At 42.8% G+C, this 20,790-nt stretch overlaps 4 protein-coding genes across 5 annotated transcripts in view; all 4 read left to right on the top strand.

Annotated features, from left to right (window-relative positions):
• The window catches only part of LOC134192877 (uncharacterized), a 12,803-nt gene extending 4,882 nt beyond the window's left edge, over positions 1 to 7,921 (top strand). The window contains exons 9-16 of the mRNA XM_062661633.1: positions 200 to 383; positions 1,371 to 1,704; positions 2,694 to 2,838; positions 2,901 to 3,011; positions 5,213 to 5,458; positions 5,605 to 5,972; positions 6,030 to 6,186; positions 7,415 to 7,921. Of these exons, the coding sequence (XP_062517617.1) occupies positions 200 to 383; positions 1,371 to 1,704; positions 2,694 to 2,838; positions 2,901 to 3,011; positions 5,213 to 5,458; positions 5,605 to 5,972; positions 6,030 to 6,186; positions 7,415 to 7,651 (1,782 nt within the window). The 3' untranslated portion in view covers positions 7,652 to 7,921. The remainder of the gene's footprint in view (positions 1 to 199; positions 384 to 1,370; positions 1,705 to 2,693; positions 2,839 to 2,900; positions 3,012 to 5,212; positions 5,459 to 5,604; positions 5,973 to 6,029; positions 6,187 to 7,414) is intronic.
• A 2,577-nt stretch (positions 7,922 to 10,498) lies between these two features.
• LOC134193180 (uncharacterized) lies at positions 10,499 to 13,505 on the top strand. 2 transcript variants are annotated; one of them, XM_062661983.1, is made up of 6 exons: positions 10,499 to 10,693; positions 12,391 to 12,512; positions 12,576 to 12,725; positions 12,786 to 12,950; positions 13,019 to 13,126; positions 13,189 to 13,505. In XM_062661983.1, exons 1-6 carry the CDS (start codon positions 10,561 to 10,563, stop codon positions 13,225 to 13,227), a joined length of 717 nt encoding a protein of 238 aa, XP_062517967.1. In that variant the 5' UTR covers positions 10,499 to 10,560; the 3' UTR covers positions 13,228 to 13,505. The 2 variants fall into 2 exon arrangements, with proteins under 2 accessions (XP_062517967.1, XP_062517966.1); XM_062661982.1 differs by having other exon boundaries at positions 10,502 to 10,693; positions 12,388 to 12,512; positions 13,189 to 13,502.
• A 2,732-nt stretch (positions 13,506 to 16,237) lies between these two features.
• LOC134192875 (uncharacterized protein K02A2.6-like) lies at positions 16,238 to 18,760 on the top strand. Its single transcript, XM_062661632.1, has 4 exons — positions 16,238 to 16,678; positions 16,765 to 17,961; positions 18,009 to 18,689; positions 18,743 to 18,760. Exons 1-4 carry the CDS (start codon positions 16,238 to 16,240, stop codon positions 18,758 to 18,760), a joined length of 2,337 nt encoding a protein of 778 aa, XP_062517616.1.
• A 31-nt stretch (positions 18,761 to 18,791) lies between these two features.
• Positions 18,792 to 19,764, top strand: LOC134193407 (uncharacterized). Its single transcript, XM_062662241.1, has one exon. It carries the CDS (start codon positions 18,837 to 18,839, stop codon positions 19,398 to 19,400), a length of 564 nt encoding a protein of 187 aa, XP_062518225.1. The 5' UTR covers positions 18,792 to 18,836; the 3' UTR covers positions 19,401 to 19,764.
• The last annotated feature ends 1,026 nt before the right edge of the window (positions 19,765 to 20,790 follow it).

Raw genomic sequence — 20,790 nt, 5'->3', positions numbered from 1 at the left:
AATTCGATAATGAAATTAAACTGTGGTGAAATACATTAGTGATTGAAATTTTGAGCAACATTATCATTATTATTCATTTAATTATTGGTGAAGTCTAGAATGCCGCTATAGAGAATCTGGACTGCGAGGTATTTGTGTAAGTCACGTGACAAGGTAGCAGAGCTTTGTGTCTCTACACACCGGTGGTTGAATTATGGAGGACGAAAACGCTTTGGTAGAGCCCAACGAGGATGCCAGTTCGCAGACGAGCGAGGCCTCCGATGTCGACGAGGAGCGTGTGATATGGGACAACAAAGCTCAGTACATTCTCTCTCTGATTGGCTTTGCTGTCGGCGTCGGAAATGTCTGGCGCTTTCCCTATTTGTGCCAGAAATACGGCGGAGGTACTGTACTGTACGCACGCACACATGAAAGCGAATGTCAAGCTGCCTGGCCATGCACATGCACCCTTTCGTTTTTAATCCTTGATTCGAAGTCAGTCAGTGCAGGAATGCAACTTGTTTTTCTAATGGCGCCCAACTGTGGCACCAAACTTATAAAGTTTCGCACGTGGTAGCTCTCGTAAAATGGTGCCACTCATCAACATACACTGTACTACTGTACTAATGTTGCGTCACTAAATTATGACGTCATAAACAGAGTATTGCTATACATGTATTGCTGTAGTAAGTATGTAAATATACGTATACTGTATTGCTATAGTTATGTATTGGGTGCTTTATTTGTCATAATGCAGGCATGTGTGTACCTAAGGGTTGGCATTGTAAACGAATTGCTGTCATAATGTAGGCGTGTACCTATGGGTTGGGAGGGGGTTCAAACGAATTGCCCCATTACAGTTTGATGCCCACTTTGTGTGGACGGCACCGTAGTGTGCAACATGTTTGCAAAGACTAGACTGAAAAACGTTCGTGATCTGTGCATGTTGACTGCTGTTTATGTCTCTCCTCTGATGCTTCTTTCGTACTTCAGTTTTTGTAAAAAATTTCATCTCTCATCTCACTATATGAGTAAACTTACGATCCAGACTTATCAGTGTGTACATACAGTATGTAGTGATGTAGACAGATTTAGACTCGACGTCTGACTCGGTCGCCATGACATGCAATATATATATAATTGCATGGCCTCATTCCCTTGGATATTTACCAACGTCATGGACTATACGTAGATTAGAATGTATAGCATGCCAGTTTGATCTGATTGTTGAGGTCTACTTGAACTTTAAAAAGAACCGACTCAAAGAAAGGGCCAGGTACGTGCCTGCAATGGGTACGTTGTATGTCTCAATTTGTGGTTTATATCAACCATGGAAAGTACTAGTCGCGTGACACAGGGCATAAATTATTTAATTGAATTTATTGTTTTAGGTGCTTTTCTCATTCCTTACACGGTTATGCTCTTCGTCGAGGGTCTGCCAATATTTTACTTGGAACTTAGTCTCGGCCATGCGTTCCACAGTGGAACGGTTCACACGTGGCGGCAACTCAGTCCCGCTTCGATTGGTATCGGAATTGCTATGGGCTGCACATCTGTTGTTACGAACAGTTATTATGTTATTGTTATGGCGTGGAGTTTTTTCTATCTGTTTAACTCGTTTCACGATCCGTTGCCGTGGATGACGTGCGATGGTGTGACAGGCACGACTCTCCTCAATGGAACAGAGGTGAACATATCGGACATTTGCGACAATGGACGCACAAAGTAAGTAATTGAAAATACAATTTTATTTGAGAATGTAACGTTTATGTGTGTACATGTACTAAGATGCAAGTTGGGTTAACCTTGTACCAGACCCTTTTGTGCTGTTGTGCCCGGTTTCAGGCATACTCGTTTGAGTTATGTGACCAACATTCAATAATAATAATAAAAATAGAAATTAAAAATTAAAAAAATTAAAAACTAAAATAAAATATTAAAATAAAATATAAAAATATAAAATTAAAATTAAAAAATAGATATAAAAAATAGAAATAAAAAATATAAAAATTAAAAAGTATATAAAATACAAAATAGAAATAAAAAATTGAAAAATAGATATAAAATTAAGAAAGTATATAAAATAAAAAAAATTAAAAAAAGAAAGAATATAAAAAATAAAAAAAATTAAAATAAAATAAAAAATAAACATTAAAAAATAAAGACAAAATAGAAACATAAAAATATAAAACATAAAAAAGTATGAAATAGAAAGCAAAAAATAAAAATTAAAAAATTAATATAAAAATAAAACAAAAAATAGAAACATAAAATATAAAATATAAAATAAATAAATAAAAATTAAAAAATAAATATAAAAATAAAAAATAGAAATAAAAAGATAAAAAATGGAAAATAAAAAATAGAAATTAAAAATTAAATATAAAAGTAAAAACGTACAAAATAAAAACATAAAAAATAAAAAGATAAAAAATGGAAAATAGAAATGAAAAAAATAAATATAATAGAAACATAAAAAATAAAAACATAAAAATACAAACATAAATAAAAATTAAGAATAGAAAAAAAATAGAAAATAAAAGATACAGTAAAAATGTACTGATATATATCACTACACTGAGTAACATGGCTGTTACTGTAGTATACTGCTGTTTGCTTGTATGACTGTTTTACATCATCGACTTGTTAATTTAAAGAAATTGCTATGTATTGTGTTGTTGATATATTATGAATTGTACATATCACTATGTTAGGTTCTACTGGTACAACTCGGCCGTCCAGGCGTCGTCCGACATTGAACATCCGGGAAAGATGATCTGGGAGTTAGCGCTCTGTCTCATTCTCTCATGGGTGACCGTCTTTCTCTGTATGTTCAAAGGCATCAAATCTTCTGGAAAAGTATGATACATTACATGTCCTGTTAATCGAGTTTGTATTGATATCACTCGAGGTACCACTAGGCCGTGTACGTGACTGCAATATTTCCGTATGTCGTTCTTGTTATTCTGTTTTTTCGCGGCGTCACACTGAAAGGAGCCGGTACAGGAATCGCCTTTCTGTTCACCCCTGATGTAAGAATTCTCTGTTTAGTATTTCTTTATTTGTAAGTTGTTGCATGTTTGTTTGTTTTCATTAATTAAATATTATTATTAATTAATTAATGTCGTGCTCAACCAGATCAGTCTGGTTTGTAAAGTCTATTACAAGTATTGGAAGCAAACCCTGCTTCAGAAGTACTTAGACCATCACGGCTGTCTAGAAAGAAGACATGACTTTACGAAGGATCCGAGTAGATCCCAGAAGCACTGTTTTCTGTAAGTGCTGCAGGTTGTGATGACCTGGAATAATGTCCAGCCACCGTGCAATATCTGCATGCACTGTGCCCAAAGCTCCCAAGACCACCGGAACCACCAATGTTCGACAATGCCACATGTGGCTTATCTCCACTCGCAAGTCGCTGTACTTTGCCAACTTCTCAGCATGTTTCTTGCCAATGTTGCCATCAGCAGGACAGCTGATATCAATAAGAAGACAAGTGTTTGTCTTTCTATTTCTGAGACAGATGTCTGGACGATTGGCTTTGATCTTCCTGGCAGTGGGGATGGTGGTATCCCACATCATAGTAATGTCATCCGTCTCCACAAGCCTATCAGGATGATGCCGGTACCATATGCTCTCCACTGGAACCCCAAAATGGCGACAAATATCCCAGTGAATGATGGAGGCCACCTGATTGTGTCAATCAGTGTAGTTCGTCGGTGCCAAAGCACTACAGCCTGCCACAATGTGGTTGACTGTTTCCAGGCCTACACTGCACATGCGGCAAGTAGGACTGACATCACGATGTAGAATCTTGCGCTCATAGTATCGAGTTCGAAGAGCTTGGTCTTGAGCAGCAACAACCAGTCCCTCAGTTGCAGCAGGAAGATTTGCTGCCTTTAGCCATCCGTAGGTCTCTTTCATGTCCACAGGCGGTTGCTCAGTGAGATGGCGATACTGGTCGTGCATAGGCTTCCCGCTCCAGGACTGCACACGAAGAGAACTGCAACACGTACAATAATATATCGCATCTGTTTCAGGTGCTTGCTCGAAGCCACCTTCAACCGAGATGGATGCATTCCCGTGTAAGCTCTGCGACTTGTCGTCCGAAGCAAGACTCCTCTGCAGCTGTGCAGTAAAGCGACAAGCCATGCGCTTGATCGAGTGTGAAGAATTTCTGGAGTCACACTCTCGTATCATTTGTATGAAAGGATCAGAGCTGTCAGCAAGGTAACAGTTCAGCCTCACAATGCAAGATTGATATGTCGACTCAATCTGTTGGAACATCCTACCTCCATCACTGCAAGGAGCATACAGTCGATCAACGTCTGCAGCAGGATGGTGGACACCGTGCATAGATAGGAGCTTTCTGGTCCGTCAATTGAGCTGCTGCAGGTCCGTGCACCCCCAATGAATGACGCCAAAACTGTAATTGAGAACCGGTAATGCAAACCCATTGATGGCTAGAGTCTTGTTTCGACCATACAACTCAGTCCATAGAACCACCTTCACTCTGTGGAAGTACTCACGACGGAGTCTTTCCCGCATCATGCTGTGTTGAATACCGTTACTCTCATCTACATCCAAGTACCTGTAGACTTGACCCGGGTCCAGACAGTTGATGGTGTCTGTTTTTCCTACATGTACCGTCACTCCAGAGTTGTGTCCAGATAGCCTGCCGTTGACAAAGTGTGCAACAGCACATTTGTCCAGACCAAACTTCATCTGGATGTCATCAGAGAAGGTACGCACCGTGTGCAACAACCCATCCAACTGATCAGAGTTTCTGCCATACAGCTTCAGATCATCCATGTAAAGTAGATGACTGATGAGCTGACGTTTGGCAGTCTCACCATGCCCAGTGGTCATCTGGTAGCCGTAACTGGTTCTGTTCAACTCCTTACTCAGAGGACTGAGAGTCATACAGAAGAGAAGTGGAGAAAGTGAGTCATCTTGGAAAATACCCCTTCTGATCTGCATAAGCCTTGTCTTGATCGTACTGTTCCCGCAAGAAAGCACTATCGATGTCCTGCAACTCTTCATCACACGTGACAGGAATCTGCACAAGACTGGACTGATCTTATGCATCTGAATTAATTAATTTTTATTAATTTATTAATTATTAATTAATCAATTATTAATTTATTTATTTATTTATTTTTATTTATTAATTAATTAATATAATTAATAAGCATTGTATCATAGAACAGATTGCATTGTGTTTTATTTGCAGTTTAGCATTTTGTGGGATCCTGTTGTGTGGCTTGAAGCGGCCGCTCAGATCTTCTTTTCGTTGAGTGTGGGGTTTGGGGCTCTTATTACATACACGAGCTACTTGGATCCGAGGAAAAAGGCAACTCCACTGAAGGACTCGCTCGTCGTCTCTATTATTAACTGCGTAACATCACTCTTTGCTTCTATTGTCATATTTTCTGTTCTTGGATTCAAAGCCGAGTACAATGACACGACCTTGAAAGATGTAAGATAAATGTGTTTTGTGTATTTATTTTATTTGTTTATATATATATAACAGTATTTCAATTTTGCTTTCTACTCTATTTGCCCACCTTTTTACTAATTTTTATCAGTACACGTAGAGTGGCTTGTGATTGTTGTGTTGTTCAGGTCGCCAGTGGTCCAGGTCTCTCATTTATCGCCTTTTCCGAAGCACTCGGTCATATGCCTGGTGGTCCCTTTTGGTCGGTTCTGTTCTTTCTAATGCTCATTACATTGGCTCTGGACAGTATGTTTGGAAGCGTCGAAGTTCCTCTCACAGACATTCTCGACGAACTCGGACCACGATTTCGGTTTCTGACGAAGATGCGGGTATTGCTGGTCTTGTGTGTCGGTGAGATGATACTTGGCCTCATATTCGTAATACAGTCTGGCTACTACACATTTCAGTTGTTCAACACGTATACTGTTAGTCTGCCTTTGCTTACTATCGCACTCTTTGAATGTCTTGTCGTCAGTTGGTTATACGGCATTGAGAGGTTGGTCGGCTGATATCTTTCTTTTGTCGCATTGAAACATTTTTGATACTCGACTAGGTTTTCTCAGGACTTGGAAGCGGTGACTGGTACGCGTCTGAGAATATTGTGGCGATATATGTGGAAGTACGTCTCTCCGTTGGTGATTGCAGTAATATTGGTGGGAAGCGTCATTAAGCAAGGAATCGATCCAATCAATTACAATATCTATCAAAATGTAAGCTGTTGTTTGTTTATTGTGTGTAAAGTGTTTGTATGTTGGAGTTTCCTTCCTGCATGGAGATATTCAGTAGCTCACCATGGTGACATGATAATATCGTTGTAAACAGTGTCCGTTGGGAAGTGAGTATGAAACGTGACGTTACCATGCCAGCTTGTGTTTTCATTGTTTAGAATAAATCGTAGAGCCATGTCCACACTAGACCACAATGGATCGCGATTGTTTGGGATAGCGAGTGTCCGCACTGCACTTTGAAGTGATACCTCTACCTTCTTTTTGGTATCACTGATGGACCGATGTGTATGTGTGGGTTCTTTGCTTGTGGAAAGTGTTGATACAGCGACGTAAGGTAATTAAGATGAGTGAGGAGGGTTAGATGGTCTAACTACACTCGTAGCGTACGTGAAGGTAATGCCATCGTTTCTCATTGGATTGGATAACGATCCCGTTGCAAGTGTGGACAGGACTTAACTCATTTTCTATAGACACCGATGGGTGGGATTACTCACTTTTTATGGGCAACTGATAGTTTACAGGGTACAAACATTTTGGACTTTAGTTTGCTTAGGTAGTTGTTGCTTGTGTAGTTTTCTTTGATAATCTATGATTACTGGCAAGTGTGGTACGTGTATGGATCTAATTGATGTATGGGTGAGAACGAAGTAAACGGATATTGGTGTGGTACAGTACAACCCCAATTATCCGGACAAATTTCTTTCTGTCCGAAAGCAGTGCCTTTCACGTGTTTCTCACTTGACATCGTTCCAACATGTAAACCTGTGAACGACTCCAAAATTGGAACCATAGAGGACTTTACATCTAATCATTAAATGTGTAAATATGTTGAGTCGTTGACTTAATGTTACTGTATATTAATTAATTAATTATTTTTGTATTATATACTTGACTGTCAATGTAACCTCAGGAAGTCACCACACCAACCTTTTTATTTATCCGGACTTTCGATTATCCGGACAATTTGGCTTCCAACGAAAAAGTCTGGATAATCGAGGTTGTACTGTATAAGCATGCAAGATCGTGGATTAAAATGTGAGAAGGTTGTTGGATATTCTCGAGCCCTAGTAACAATATGGGGCCTAACCGCGTACTGCTAGCTGCCAAAAACAGGAGAGTGAATGTGTAAGGCATACACTACATTTGGGCATCGTTCGACTGTCGTGTCTTTAGTTTATCAACCTAAACTGGCTTTGCTCTCTCTGTGTAGTATATTGAATCGGATAACGGGAAGTATCCTACTTGGGCTTTAGTCTGTGCTGCTCTTCTTATTGTCATTAGCGTCGGACCAATTCCTCTTGTAGCGTTTCGCTACTATGTATGTCGTTGGAGGATGAAAAACGAGTATTCGCCAAACAGGTCTGGCATTTCGATGGAGAACGTGGTGGGCAGCAGTCCATCGTATCGATCAATTGAGAACATTGGTAGTGATTCAGAGACACATTGATGAGATTGCAATTACAGTGTGTGATAAGATATGCTGCTAGTAGTGATTGATTTTAATATATAGACTGCTTCTGTTATTATTATATCTTTTAGTTATTTGCCAAGCAGATGAGGATTTTAGGTTGGATCTAATATGTAGGATGTCTCATGCACTGTTAGTATACGTGCATTGCTTGTACGCTATTGTTTCATTAGTTCCACGTGTGTATCTGTAGGTTCAAGTACAGTAGTCAAGCTTACTCTAGGAATTATATTAAGTACATGCCAGTAAATCTCCATTTTATCTGCCATTAATATTAACTATCTTTTCTTGATTTGAAAGTGTTCATTCACAGAGTCTCTCAGTGAGAGTGGCTTGTACAGCGTGTTGTGAACGTATCGTGTGCATCAGTGTGTGTGATAGTGGATTGGCTTTTGATGATGTTTGAGCTGATTTAGTCACAGCATTGTGCACCACCTGAATTGGTTCTACCGAGAGTTGAACACAGCGAGTGATTTGGGTATGTGGGATTGAAATGGTTTTCTTGTGTGTGTGGAATACAATGTTTTTGGTTGTCTGTCACTGTGTGTTGTGTGGTTAGTTTATGTTATCGTATTGTGGGACTAATTTTTTTTCTTGTTTGTCAGTTTTTGTGCTGAACTGTTTAGGCCTGTCCACACTAGACCACTTGATTTGATTGGGTTAGCGAGCGTCCACACTGCACTTTGAAATGATACATCCGCCTCTTTTTTGGTATCATGTGACTGATGACCGATGTGTATGTGTGGGGTGTTTGCTTGTGGAAAGCATTGACTCAGCGATGTAAGGTAAGCGAGAACGAAGATGAGTGAGGAGGGTTAGATGTTGGATTCAACCGATAGCGAGCCAGTTGCAAGTGCGGACGGGGCTTTTGTCTGTCTTTTATTTTGTGTGTCTTTGTGTTGTTTTCTTTGGTGTGTTGTCTGTCTGTGTTAGCATTTGTTCTATGTCCGCATGTTCAGCAAGTCTGTCTATCCAGTTTGTTTTCTAGTTGTGTGCGTGCGTGCGTGCGTGCGTGCGTGTGTGTGTGTGTGTGTGTGTGTGTGTGTGTGTGTGTGTGTGTGTGTGTGTGTGTGTGTGTGTGTGTTGGTAGATGTGACAGTGTGGCATTAATAACAGTAACGTAAGCAACAGGTTGGCGCCCTTGTGCAAACTACAACAAGTACGTACGAATATTTGTCATGCATGTTGTACTGACCAAGACGTTTGTGTCATTTGCTGCTTTATTTATTCATCATGAAGTTGCATCCACTGCTAGCCTCATACCCAGACGTTCATACGGGAACCGGACACTGCCAGGCTCACGTGAGTCTGCTATCCAGTCTTAATTAGTCTCGCGTAGCCAGACCCCTTTCCGCCGCGTCATTTCGCCCGGAAGAATGACGCGGCGTAAAGGGGTCTGGCTACGTCTGAATCTTCCATTTAGCCAATACTCTGTGTAACAAACTCTACCTACGGCATGATGTGCAGAATAACCCAGTGCGCATGCGCTAAGGGTCTATTCGGATTCGTTTAGGTTAATGCGGGATCGATGCGTAAATCTGCAGCCAGCCGCAGCATTCTACGCACTAAAACATTCTAGGCACATCTCTACACGTGCGCTGCGTGATCAAATCATGTTTGTTTACCTTGTAACCTACCAGACGAGGCGAGATTTGCCTCAAAACAAAACGTCAGACACGCAAAATTGCGATCGACAATGTCCTGATGACTTCGGTATTCATATGAAGCCAAATACAAACGAAAAAGAAGCAGGTCGCACTCGATTTCGGCTCATCGAGACGTCTGGGAGACGCGCGAAAATTATCATGGCCATCGTCACATCGTTCGCTCATACAGCTGTAAGAGTTGGAGAGTGCTGATTTGAGGGGAAATAAATGCGAAACCAAATAGTCCTTGCAGGTGGCCAAAACCAAAAATGCCCCAGCTAAACGGTTTCGGGAACCAAATACGAGCGAGCTAATTGCCCGCGACAAATAGTCCCTGTACACACGTGATACCTTTAGCGCGAAGAGCAGTTGTACAGGGACTATTTGGTCGTGGGGACTATTTGGTCGCGGGCAATTATCTCGCTCCTATTTGGTTCTCGAAACCGTTTAACTAAAGTCTGTTCGAATATTAGAGAGGACGTGGGAAAAAACCCGTATCTTCTGAAGTGGACGTCCTAGCAGGTTGATTCCTATATCATTGGAAAGCTCACAAGGAGGAGGTTCCAGATCAGTTAATGAATACTGTGATTGGTTCTTTATTACGACACAATTTGTAACTTCCTGTATGACAAGCGCTTGGCCCTGCCTCCTCTTGCATCACCAGGTGTCTGATAACTTCAAAGCCACCGCTATAACGCCCACTACTTGAAAGCCGACGGGGACTTACTTTGAATTGATAAGTAAAACAGCTGTAGCTAGCAAGCTTATGTAGTTGAGGCATTAGTTGAACCTTTGAACCTAAGTTCATAGCTAAACTGGAACCGTTTATTTCACTAGCCGGAATTAACAACGCTCATCTCTGCTCTTCAATTCCTTATCTATTAACCGCAGTTCCCATGTCCTCACCAATAATCGAACAGACTCTAGGGCTTATTTGGGGTCTGTACACACGTGATACGTCTATCGCAAAGAGCGACTCTTGATTCGCCGAGTACGTTGAACGGCAACATAGCCCTAGATGCTACAGCAGCAATTCTAGCTAAGATTGCTGAAAATACCTAAGCACGTTGCAAGGTAACTAGAATTTTAGATTTAGTTGGTGGTGCCATTCTGGCCGTCATCCAGCTTATCACGAGAGATAGCTAACAGCAAGACCCACCCCAACGCAATGCATCACATTCCAGTACCACTCTCGGATACGTATACAATAGAAAGTCTCTGGTGGACAAGACTGCGGCAGCAATGTCGTTAGGCGAACTGATCGACAAGCTCATTACTTTGGTTGTCATCATTATTGCAATGGCTTTTATCATGGCCTTCACATCTGAAAGTGCGATCGACGATGGCAACACTCGATCTGCATTGAAAATTCCTAGTAAGTTGATTGCATGCGTTGCGTACACTTGTAGTAGCATGTACACTAAAGTGCGTTCACGCATTAGAGAGACTGGTGGAATGTGGCCATTTGCGCGACAAAGATGTTGCCCTCCGGGCAGATATTGGTATCAATCGAAAGCTCTTCGCTTGCCGGATCTAACTACACTCACTGCTGGGCTACAGAGACGTAACTGAAGTTAACAGAGCCAATTTCCTGTATTTTAATGAGTTAGGGGGCGGAGAAAGGCGGGACTAAGGCGGGATTAGGGTTAATTGCATAAAGCTAAGTACATAATTGTTATAGCTAGCAGGATGTTAACAGTAACCCAACACAGTAAGTTGGGGTGTCAGCTAGCTAGGGAAGAGTGCGTCTAGGGTCCGTTTCTACTCTTCATCCTTGGAACTTTCAGTTTCAGACGACGACAAATCTTCTGATTCAGGACCAACTTCGAATTCAATGACCATCTGCTCTACAACGTCGTCTAACACACCGTGTATTGTCTTCTCCACCTTCTCACGTATGTGCCTCACGCAGTTTGCCCACTTTTCCACAGTAACGTTTGCTAGACCTTCTCTACACAGACGCTTGATGTTTTCCATCGTAAACCCAGCAATCCCTGTGTTGTGCTGTGCAGCATAACTGTAGGTCAGAGGAAGCAGGAAGGTCAAAGTCCTCAAATGGATGTCATCAACGCTCAAGAATGCACTAAATGGCTGGTCAGTTTGGTTCTGATATGGTCAAATTAGTCAAGTTCTCGTGGTTTCCAGACGCTTCTCTGAGCCAGAAGTGAATGAGTGTATGTATCTGGTACTTAAGAGCTGTTCCTAAAAGAGGCAACTGACACATACAACCAGTGAGCGCATAGAAACATCCAGGTCTGTTGTCATGGGTTATAGCAAAAGTGCAATTTTTAGTATATCATTGCATCATGAAGCAAACCGCGTTTCAAGCCAGCAAGGCAGCCAGAGGCAACACGTTCATCCCTAGGTAACAATATAGTGACCTAATTTGTCATTGACACCAAACGCTCTGAAACATAGATGCTAATTGCCTTCTGTGACAACATAACATCCGTTTACACAAGCACTACGCCACGCCTTAGGGTGTACCCTACATTCCACCAGTCGCTCTAATTCGTGAACGCACTATAGAGTAGCATCTTTTAGATACACGATTTCCATATAACATTCACTTGCAATGCATCTATTCGTAATGTTTTTTGTATCGAGAAGGTGCATGGCTAGTTGCCAAGAATTCATGGGAATAGAAGCCAGACCCGGATCCAGGAATTTTTGAAAGAGGAGGTTGACCTGGTAGCAGTTAGTTATGGCATTACTAATTTTCTTTTTTCTAATGAAACTACAGGTATATAAAATTATTGAAACACGCCTATTGGAAAAGAGGGGGTTGAAACCCCCTGAGTCCCCATCTGGATTTGGGGCTGGAAGCATTTTACTTTGAGAATGGAGAGGATTTACCATGCACAGACATATAGAACGTTAGCGTTGGTGTGCATGTTTTTACCTCAAGAAATACACTTAACACAACATGCAAGTACATCTCTGGTACGGTACTAACATGCTTGCCAAACACATGCAGCTGCCATAGTAGTTATCAATGTCGCTGCACCAGCTTTTTCTGTCTACACTTACGTGACTAGATGACTAGATAACTTTCTTTTAATTACCTAGTAGAAAATGATGATAAACACTTTCTTCACTTGGCAATCTTTGGCGGATCGTTTCAAGAAGACGTCGGAAGCCAACCAACACTAAGACTTGAGTTGCATATGCTGGAGTCAAACGACACCCTCAAAGTATGTTAATATTCTATGACATCTCTTTTAAATTAGATTGACTGACATCACATCGATTTCTAGGAGCTCATAGATATCTACGAAAAATCAGACCCTCCATTAAAACTTATTGCTGGACCTTCAAATGCCATTGGTATCAATCGTTCTGGCAACATGAAACTTAAAGTTGTAAACAATGATATTTGGACTGTAAAGAATACACCTGAAGAACTGGTTATCTACACTATAAAAAGTAGAAATATTTTAAAATTTCAAAATGGTGTTTTTGTCTAGCAAACACCACTCAACAACATCTGGGCTGCAAAACATTTCAAGTTTCCTAATTCAATGTTTCTGGAATATGCTGGCACAGCTCCATATCGCCCCGAGATTGTCATCGCTGTTAACTACTCTGGTAACACAGAAACGCTAACTGGCCATCCATCTATGCAGCCACAGGTTCAATTAAATCAAATAGTACAAATGTAATAATCTCTAGAAACAGCCCAAAATATCTCTATCTGTAGGTGCAGCAAACATCAAGTCCTGCCATCGGTACTACTGCCAGTGGACTAAACTCTGATATCATTGGAGCAAACTATGTGTTTGCTGGACAGAATGATGTGAATATCCACGTAATTGACAACCGTTTATAAATACTTATTATGTGGATGCTAATTTCAGCATTGGTGTGTAGAATCACTTTTGGCAAGAAAACAAGTGTAACACTGTCTAAAAACCAAAGGGCCAAACCATCATCTAGCTTTTAATTCATTTCTTCAATATTGATGTTCCTCAATAAAAACATATTTGTTGTACAAGTCTGTTGTTTTAGTTTCTGACGGACTTACTCTAGATACTCTTTTGGCGTTCACAGTGAAACTTCTGTGTCCGTACTCAATGACTGTTGCTAAAATTTTGCAATTTGCGTAAATTTTAGGTGGATAGTAAAAATTAAGCTACGAGCGTAAAGGACACCACAATTAGTGGTGGACAGCTTCGCGAGAAGCTCACTCTAAACGGGCTGAATTGACTTCCGGTCTGTCTGTCGGTATGTTTGTACCTATGTAACTATGTTTGTTTGTAAGCGTGTGTCACGCTCGGGGAGTTTGTCGAGCCAATCAGCAATCGTTTTGGGACGCAAACGTTGGTGACGTAATACTAGCTTGTCAGCGTGAACTACTCTCGGGAATTTGTTGAGCCAATCAGCAGTCTTTTGGGACACCAACAATGGGTGACGTAACAATCCCGCGCATTATGACAGAAAAGCCGAGATGTCGTAAACCTCCATTTTGCTGTCAAACTGTCGTCAAACCGAGAAGCGCAGAGTAAAGTTCAGGTAATAGTCGTATGTGTTTGTTACTTTTTACAAAAATCGCAAAACAAACGAATTTATCGTTCTTCAAGAAGCCAAGCGAAGGTCCCATGGCACCATGCATCTAGCTAAGCACCGTTGCATGCGCACCACCAGCATGTCATCCGCGATCTTAGAGCAATATGTTCTAAGTAGGACTGATGATGAACGATCGACGTCGTCTTGCAAGAAAGATTCGTAGGAAACGTTGACGCTGCTTTCTTCTGGATCCGGTCGCTAGATGTACATGATGTCGCTTCACAGTATTTTCTATGCAGCTAGGAGACGTACATCGATCTCTAGCTACAACGAAATAGCGGAACGAAAGATGGCGACGGTTCAACAAAAGTATGATAATGATGTCCATCTCAATAGCTAATTAATTTTATATAGACATAACGTGGATAGCAAGCCAGCGCTGTGCAAGAGTTGCGTAGCTGTGTGATTTCGAAGTAGTGTGGGACATTGATGGTATTTAGTTAATTATCTTTAATCACATTGATAAATCAATTTGTTTTCAAGGAACTACTGTTTACATTTTAGCAACAATTAAGCTAATGAATAATATGATTAATTAATAATAATGACAATAATTGAAAAAAAATTAATAAATATATATTGATATTTACAATAAATACACACACAGACGGACACGGACACGGACACGGACACACACACACACACACACACACACACACACACACACACACACACACACACACACACACACACACACACGACGTCACTTCTGTCACTTGTGCTGAATTTGAAGTACCTATAGTGTGAGACATTGATTTATCTAATTATATTTAATCACATCGACGCATCCCTGTGTTTTCAAAGAATTATACATTCTAGCAACAAGATAATGATTAATTAATGATAATGACAATAGATAAAAAAATTTAAAAAAATTGCATTAATATTCACAATAAACACACACGTGCCACACACACACACACACACACACACACACACACACACACACACACACACACACACACACACACACACACACACACACACACAACACGCACATATATGCAAATGTAGACGCTCGTAGCTGTGAAGCGACGGTGTAAACACAGCTTCATTTACTAGTATTATATCATATTAATATAGCATGGACAATTTCTACATCTCTGGAAATCAGAGGTTGTACGACTTAGTAGAGCTGCTGGTTAGCTATAACAGACGTGCATCCGTTAGTTCTATATACTATAGCTTAATTAGCAAATGATATCACTAAGCACCGCCACAATGTTCAGAGTCGCTGCAGTTCTGCCGTGAATTTGGCGACCGACTCACCTTCCTGACGCGATCGACTGTTCAATCTAAATCGTTGTACTATTACTGATGGCTTCGGGTCGAAATGTTCTGTCAACGATGTAAGGGGGTTGATATTAATACTACGTTACGCGGGCACAGCCAGTAGCAGACTACCACAGTGTACAGTGTACATCCCCATCGGCATCCTGATACATGGTGTCAGGAGTGGGTCGTTCCCATGGCTGAAGGAAACGTCAAAGGGCTTGAGAAGCAACCCAGGCGTGACGAGGAGTCTGACAGAGATGCCGCATCCCGAACAGCGCCCAATCAGGTAAGCACGGTACTGATGCAAGGACTGTTGACAACGCCCAGGCCTTTATGCGTCGAGGGCGACGGAGGGCACAACTGGCGTACTTGGCGCCAAATGTGGGATGCTTATGCCACGGTGTCCCGGATATACGAACAATCTGACGAATACCAACTAGCGACGTTCATCATGTGCCTGGGGGAGGCTGGTGTGGAGGTGTATAACGCATTAAGTTTCAATAACGAGGCAGACAGACGCGGTCTTGTCAAAAATGGAGCAACATTTCATTGGCACAATGAATGTTACGTATGAGCGGTTTGTTTTCAGAACCAGGACGCAAGGACAAGGAGAGACTTTTGAGCAGTACTTACTAGCCCTTCGCACTCTTGTCAAGACCTGCAATTTCCAGGCAATGTCAGAGGATATGATCAGGGACCAAATTGTCTGTGGAATCACAAAGGAGTCCTTACGCAAGTCTTTGCTGGAACGAAAGGACCTGAGCCTGTCCGTCTGTATTGATATATGTCGAGCAGCAGAGCGATCTGCACAGCAATCGAAGGTTATGGGTGGTCATGAAGAGGTACACGCAATGCGCCAGTCAGTCAGGCGCACATCAATGCCACAAACAAAACCAAAGGCAAGCAAAAAACATGTGGATACTGTGGGCAACAACATGTGAAAGGAAAATGCCCAGCTTATGGCCACGAATGCACAGCATGTGGAAAGAAGAATCACTATGCTGTGGTGTGTCGAAGTACGAAAAGGACCACAGTCAACTGGACTGAGCAGGAGAGTGATGGGGAATCAGAACACCTGATGACCCTAACACTAACGGAAGAGATTAATGCAGTGCAGCACTCAGTTTTCCCAAAACAACTGTTTGCATACATGGAAGTGAAAGGCCAACGAGTGCGGTTCCAACTGGATTTGGGTGCATCATGCAATGTTATTCGACGACAAGATTTGGTACCCACAGTGGTCCTTGAGAAGACAAACCAAACACTGTGCCTCTACAACCGGAGTCAACTAAGACCATTGGGCAAGTGTTTGGTCAATATGAACAACCCAAAAACAGGTAGAAAATACAAAGCCAACTTTGTTGTTGTGGACGATGCCTCCACATCACTCTTGGGAGCTAGGTCGATACAACAGATGGATCTGGTGAGGATACAGCACGAGAACATTATGGCGGCAACCCTTCAAGCTCGGTGTCAGGACAACATTGACAGTACAAATACTCACATGTCTGGTCGGAACGTTAGTAAAACGCCCGTTCAAATACCTGATCTCCTACAGGCGTATAAAGACGTGTTTGATGGCTCTTTGGGATGTCTGGGGGAAAGGTTCCCATTGCACTTAGGCAACATCTGGAAGCGGAACTGAAGCGCCTGGCGAGTTTGGGAGTGCTAGAGCCGGTTGAGGGACCTACAGACTGGATATCCAGTCTAGTCGTAGTGCGCAAGCCCAACGGCACCCTGCGCATCTGCTTGGATCCTAAGCCCCTCAACAGGGCACTCAAACGTAGCCATTATCCTATGCCAACGATAGAGGATCTGATACCGCAACTCTCCAAGGCTAAAGTGTATACTGTATGTGACTTACAGAATGGGTTTTGGCATATCGCATTAGATCATGAGTCAAGTCTTCTCACAACCTTTGGAACGCCGTTTGGTAGGTTCCGATGGAAAAGAATGCCCTTTGGCATCAGCCCAGCACCGGAACTTTTCCAACGCCGCCTCCAATCAGCCATCGATGACCTACCAGGAGTATACACGATTGCGGATGACGTGCTGATAGTGGGTGAAGGCGATACCCACGAGGCAGCGTGCCAGGATCATGACAAGAAATTGGCCAGTTTTTTGGATCGATGTCGAGTGCGTGGCATCAGGCTCAATCGAAACAAAATCAAGTTACGACTTCCTGAGGTCAAATACATGGGTCATATCCTTACTCCCAACGGGTTGAAGGCTGATCCGGACAAATTGAAAGCTATACTGAAAATGGAGAACCCCACTGATGTGGCTGGAGTGCAGCGTTTAATTGGCACGGTCAATTATTTAGCGCGTTTTTTACCCAATCTGTCTAGCGTCTGCGACGAGCTTCGACAATTGACCAAGAAAGATGTGGAATTTTGTTGGACATCCCATCATGATCACGCTATACAGCAGATTAAAGCGGCCATAACCACAGCACCCGTGCTTAGGTACTTTGACCCGCAGATGGATGTCACCCTCCAGTGCGACGCGTCAGAGAAGGGTCTGGGTGCTTCTCTTATGCAACAAGGACAACCGGTTGCCTATGCTTCGCGCGCGCTAACAGACACCGAAACACGCTATGCGCAAATAGAGAAAGAACTGCTGGCCATCGTATTCGGAGTCACAAAATTGCATCACTACGCGTATGACCGCCATGTGACGATTGAGAGTGACCACAAACCCTTGGAAGTGATTGTCCAAAAACCGATCCATTCTGCGCCGAAGCGTCTGCAAAGGATGCTAGTACAGTTACAGGGTTATGACACAAGGTCACGTACAAGCAGGGTAAAGAGATGTTCGTAGCAGATACGTTGTCGCGAGCATATTTACAGGGTCAAAGCAATCATATCCCCTCCACAAATGGGTGTGAATCCATCAATCTGTTGCAGTCAGTTTTCGAGCGGGAGCTTGAATTTTTAAACCTCTCCCAGCATCTACCAATCTCCGAAGCCAGACGCGGAGAAATTCAGGTGGCTACAGAACAAGATGAATGTCTGCAGGAGGTCAAGCAGCTTGTTATGCGAGGATGGCCACAAAGTAAGACGCAGGTACCGCGGACAGTGGCACCTTATTTTCCTTGGCACGACGAGATCGGAGTACAAAACGGCGTCTTATTTCGCGGAGAGCGAATTATAGTCCCTGGTGCGATTCGTCAGAAAATTATGACCGCGCTTCATTCTTCTCACATTGGCATTAATGGTAGCCTACGACGAGCACGCGAGCTGTTCTACTGGCCTGGAATGAATGACCACGTAAAGACGTTCATTCAGCGGTGTGCTACATGTCGCGAAGTAGATCCAGCTCCGAAACTGACTCTCATCCCGCATACCGTCCCATCTCGACCTTGGGCGAAAGTAGCCGTCGATCTCTTCGTCGTTGACAGGTATGACTATATGGTCACGGTTGACTACATGAGCAATTTTTGGGAAGTAGACAGGTTGGACAGCCTCACTTCTCAAAGCATCATCCGGAAACTGAAACCGCATTTTGCACGGCATGGCATACCGGATACAGTAATGTCAGACAATGGGCCCCAGTTTGTTTCAGTAGAGTTTAGTCGTTTCAGCAAGAACTGGGGTTTTGATCATGTTACTTCGAGCCCGGGCTACCCACAATCGAACGGAAAGGTGGAGAATGCAGTAAAAACTACTAAGCGTCTGATGGCGAAAGCCAGGCAGTCAGGGGGCGATCCGTGGCTTGCTTTCCTCGAGTTCCGAAATACTCCCAGCCAAGGGTTCGCGACCAGTCCGGCACAACGTCTCATGAACCGGCGCACTAAAACTCTGTTGCCTATGTCGGAATCTCTACTCGTCCCCAGTGAATGTCCGGACGAATCGGCCCAGCGAGCACACCACAAAGCTCAGCAAGCCCGTTATTACAACCAGGGCGCCACAGACCTTCTTCCTCTGCAGCCCGGAGACATTGTCCGTATCCAACCACGCCCCTCATCGTCCACATGGCAGAAAGGCACCGTCCAAAAGGAGGTGGGCATAAGATCGTATCAGGTCAAAGCGGATGGAGATACAGGTGGAACATACGTTCGCAATCGTCGACATCTGAGGCGATCCCACGAAGTCACTACGGAAAAACACCCTCTCCAGACTCAAGTCTCAGAACAACGAAATGCAGAATCCACAGCTACAAGGAAACAATCAGCCGGCCAGTCGTCGTGTCATACCACGCGGAGCGGTCGAATGGTGAAGCCCCCCCAAGTATTTGGATGATTACACCACCTAGATAGATAACTGTAGCTAAAACAGTACAGGTTGTAGTTAATATTAATGACTCCTAGATAAGAGTTGCCAGTGATTGACGGAAGGAGATTGCCAAGCCATAAACGGAAAAGTTTTTTTTAGTTTTTTTTGTTTTAATCAAGGGGAGATGTAAGGGGGTTGATATTAATTCTACGTTACGCGGGCACAGCCAGTAGCAGACTACCACAGTGGACAGTGTACATCCCCATCGGCATCCTGATACAAACGTCTGTAGTATTTCGTCGACTAACTTCTCTCTAGGCTATGCAACGGAGCCACTAAACTTCTGAGAGTTCGATACGTACGAGCTGCAATCACGCTTAATAGAACAGCTCTTTGTCTATCAGCGTCGTCTACGCCATTCGCTGCCCAGTATTGTTCTAACATTTCTGCGTAAAGTGGCCATTCCTCCTTTGATTCGTCAAATTCCGCTAATTGTCCGAATACTGCCATCATCCTCGTCACAAGTAACTGCGTCCTTAGCACGCGCTCAGTCGGTCTTGCTGTTAACTCAAGTTGATCTATTTCAAGGAATGACTGGCTAGTCCTAAATGCAATGACTAACACAATACAAATTCCCGGATGTATATACTACTAGTAATGGTGAACCTCCGTCGAGCGTCACTTCAAATGAAAGCTACGAAGCAGTACTCATTGGGAGTAGTTTCTACAGTACCTGGAGGAGAGTAGAATTTTTTAGTTACTGTAGAGTTGTACTATTCCTACCCAAAATGGATTTTCCTCACTTGTAACTTGTTACTGCACTCTAGATACTCTAGAAGATTTGGTCAGACTAGTAATTTTTCCAAAGCTATAGTTATAAATTCTGTATGTTTTGTGTATCGCTTTTACAATCTAAACTGTTTATATAAATACATATTGTATCAATTTACGTACATTAGCTACGGTATCGGTAGTTGGCAACGCGCGTTAGCAAGGAAGTCCCGTATGTATCGCGCGCACTACTCTTCACGTTTGTGCATACACTACCGTGCATAGACGTAGGAACCGGGGGGAACGAGGGGGCCATGGCCCACCCAATATTTAGCCTCAAAAGCTGTATCAATTCAAAATGCAGTACCTAGTTGTACTCTTAGGACCCCCCCAATCTCACCAAACTTCCTACGCTTAGGCTACGGCAGCAAGATTGGATGCTCGTAGATTTTCAGGTAGCACTACTTGAAATACAACGTTTCTGTTGTTTCTGATCAAAAATTGACGTCTTTGTGGCTAGATGTTCTCTCATGTCGAACGGCGCGTAGTGATTGGCTGCCCGGCCATTGTCCCTCATTGCCGCGTGCGACACAAAGAAGAATAATGCGTCGTGATTGGTCACTCGCTTGCATACCATACATTCCTG

This window comes from Corticium candelabrum, chromosome 17 (assembly GCF_963422355.1).
Source record: "Corticium candelabrum chromosome 17, ooCorCand1.1, whole genome shotgun sequence".
NCBI lineage: Eukaryota > Metazoa > Porifera > Homoscleromorpha > Homosclerophorida > Plakinidae > Corticium > Corticium candelabrum.
This window is presented reverse-complemented; position numbering and strand designations above follow the sequence as displayed.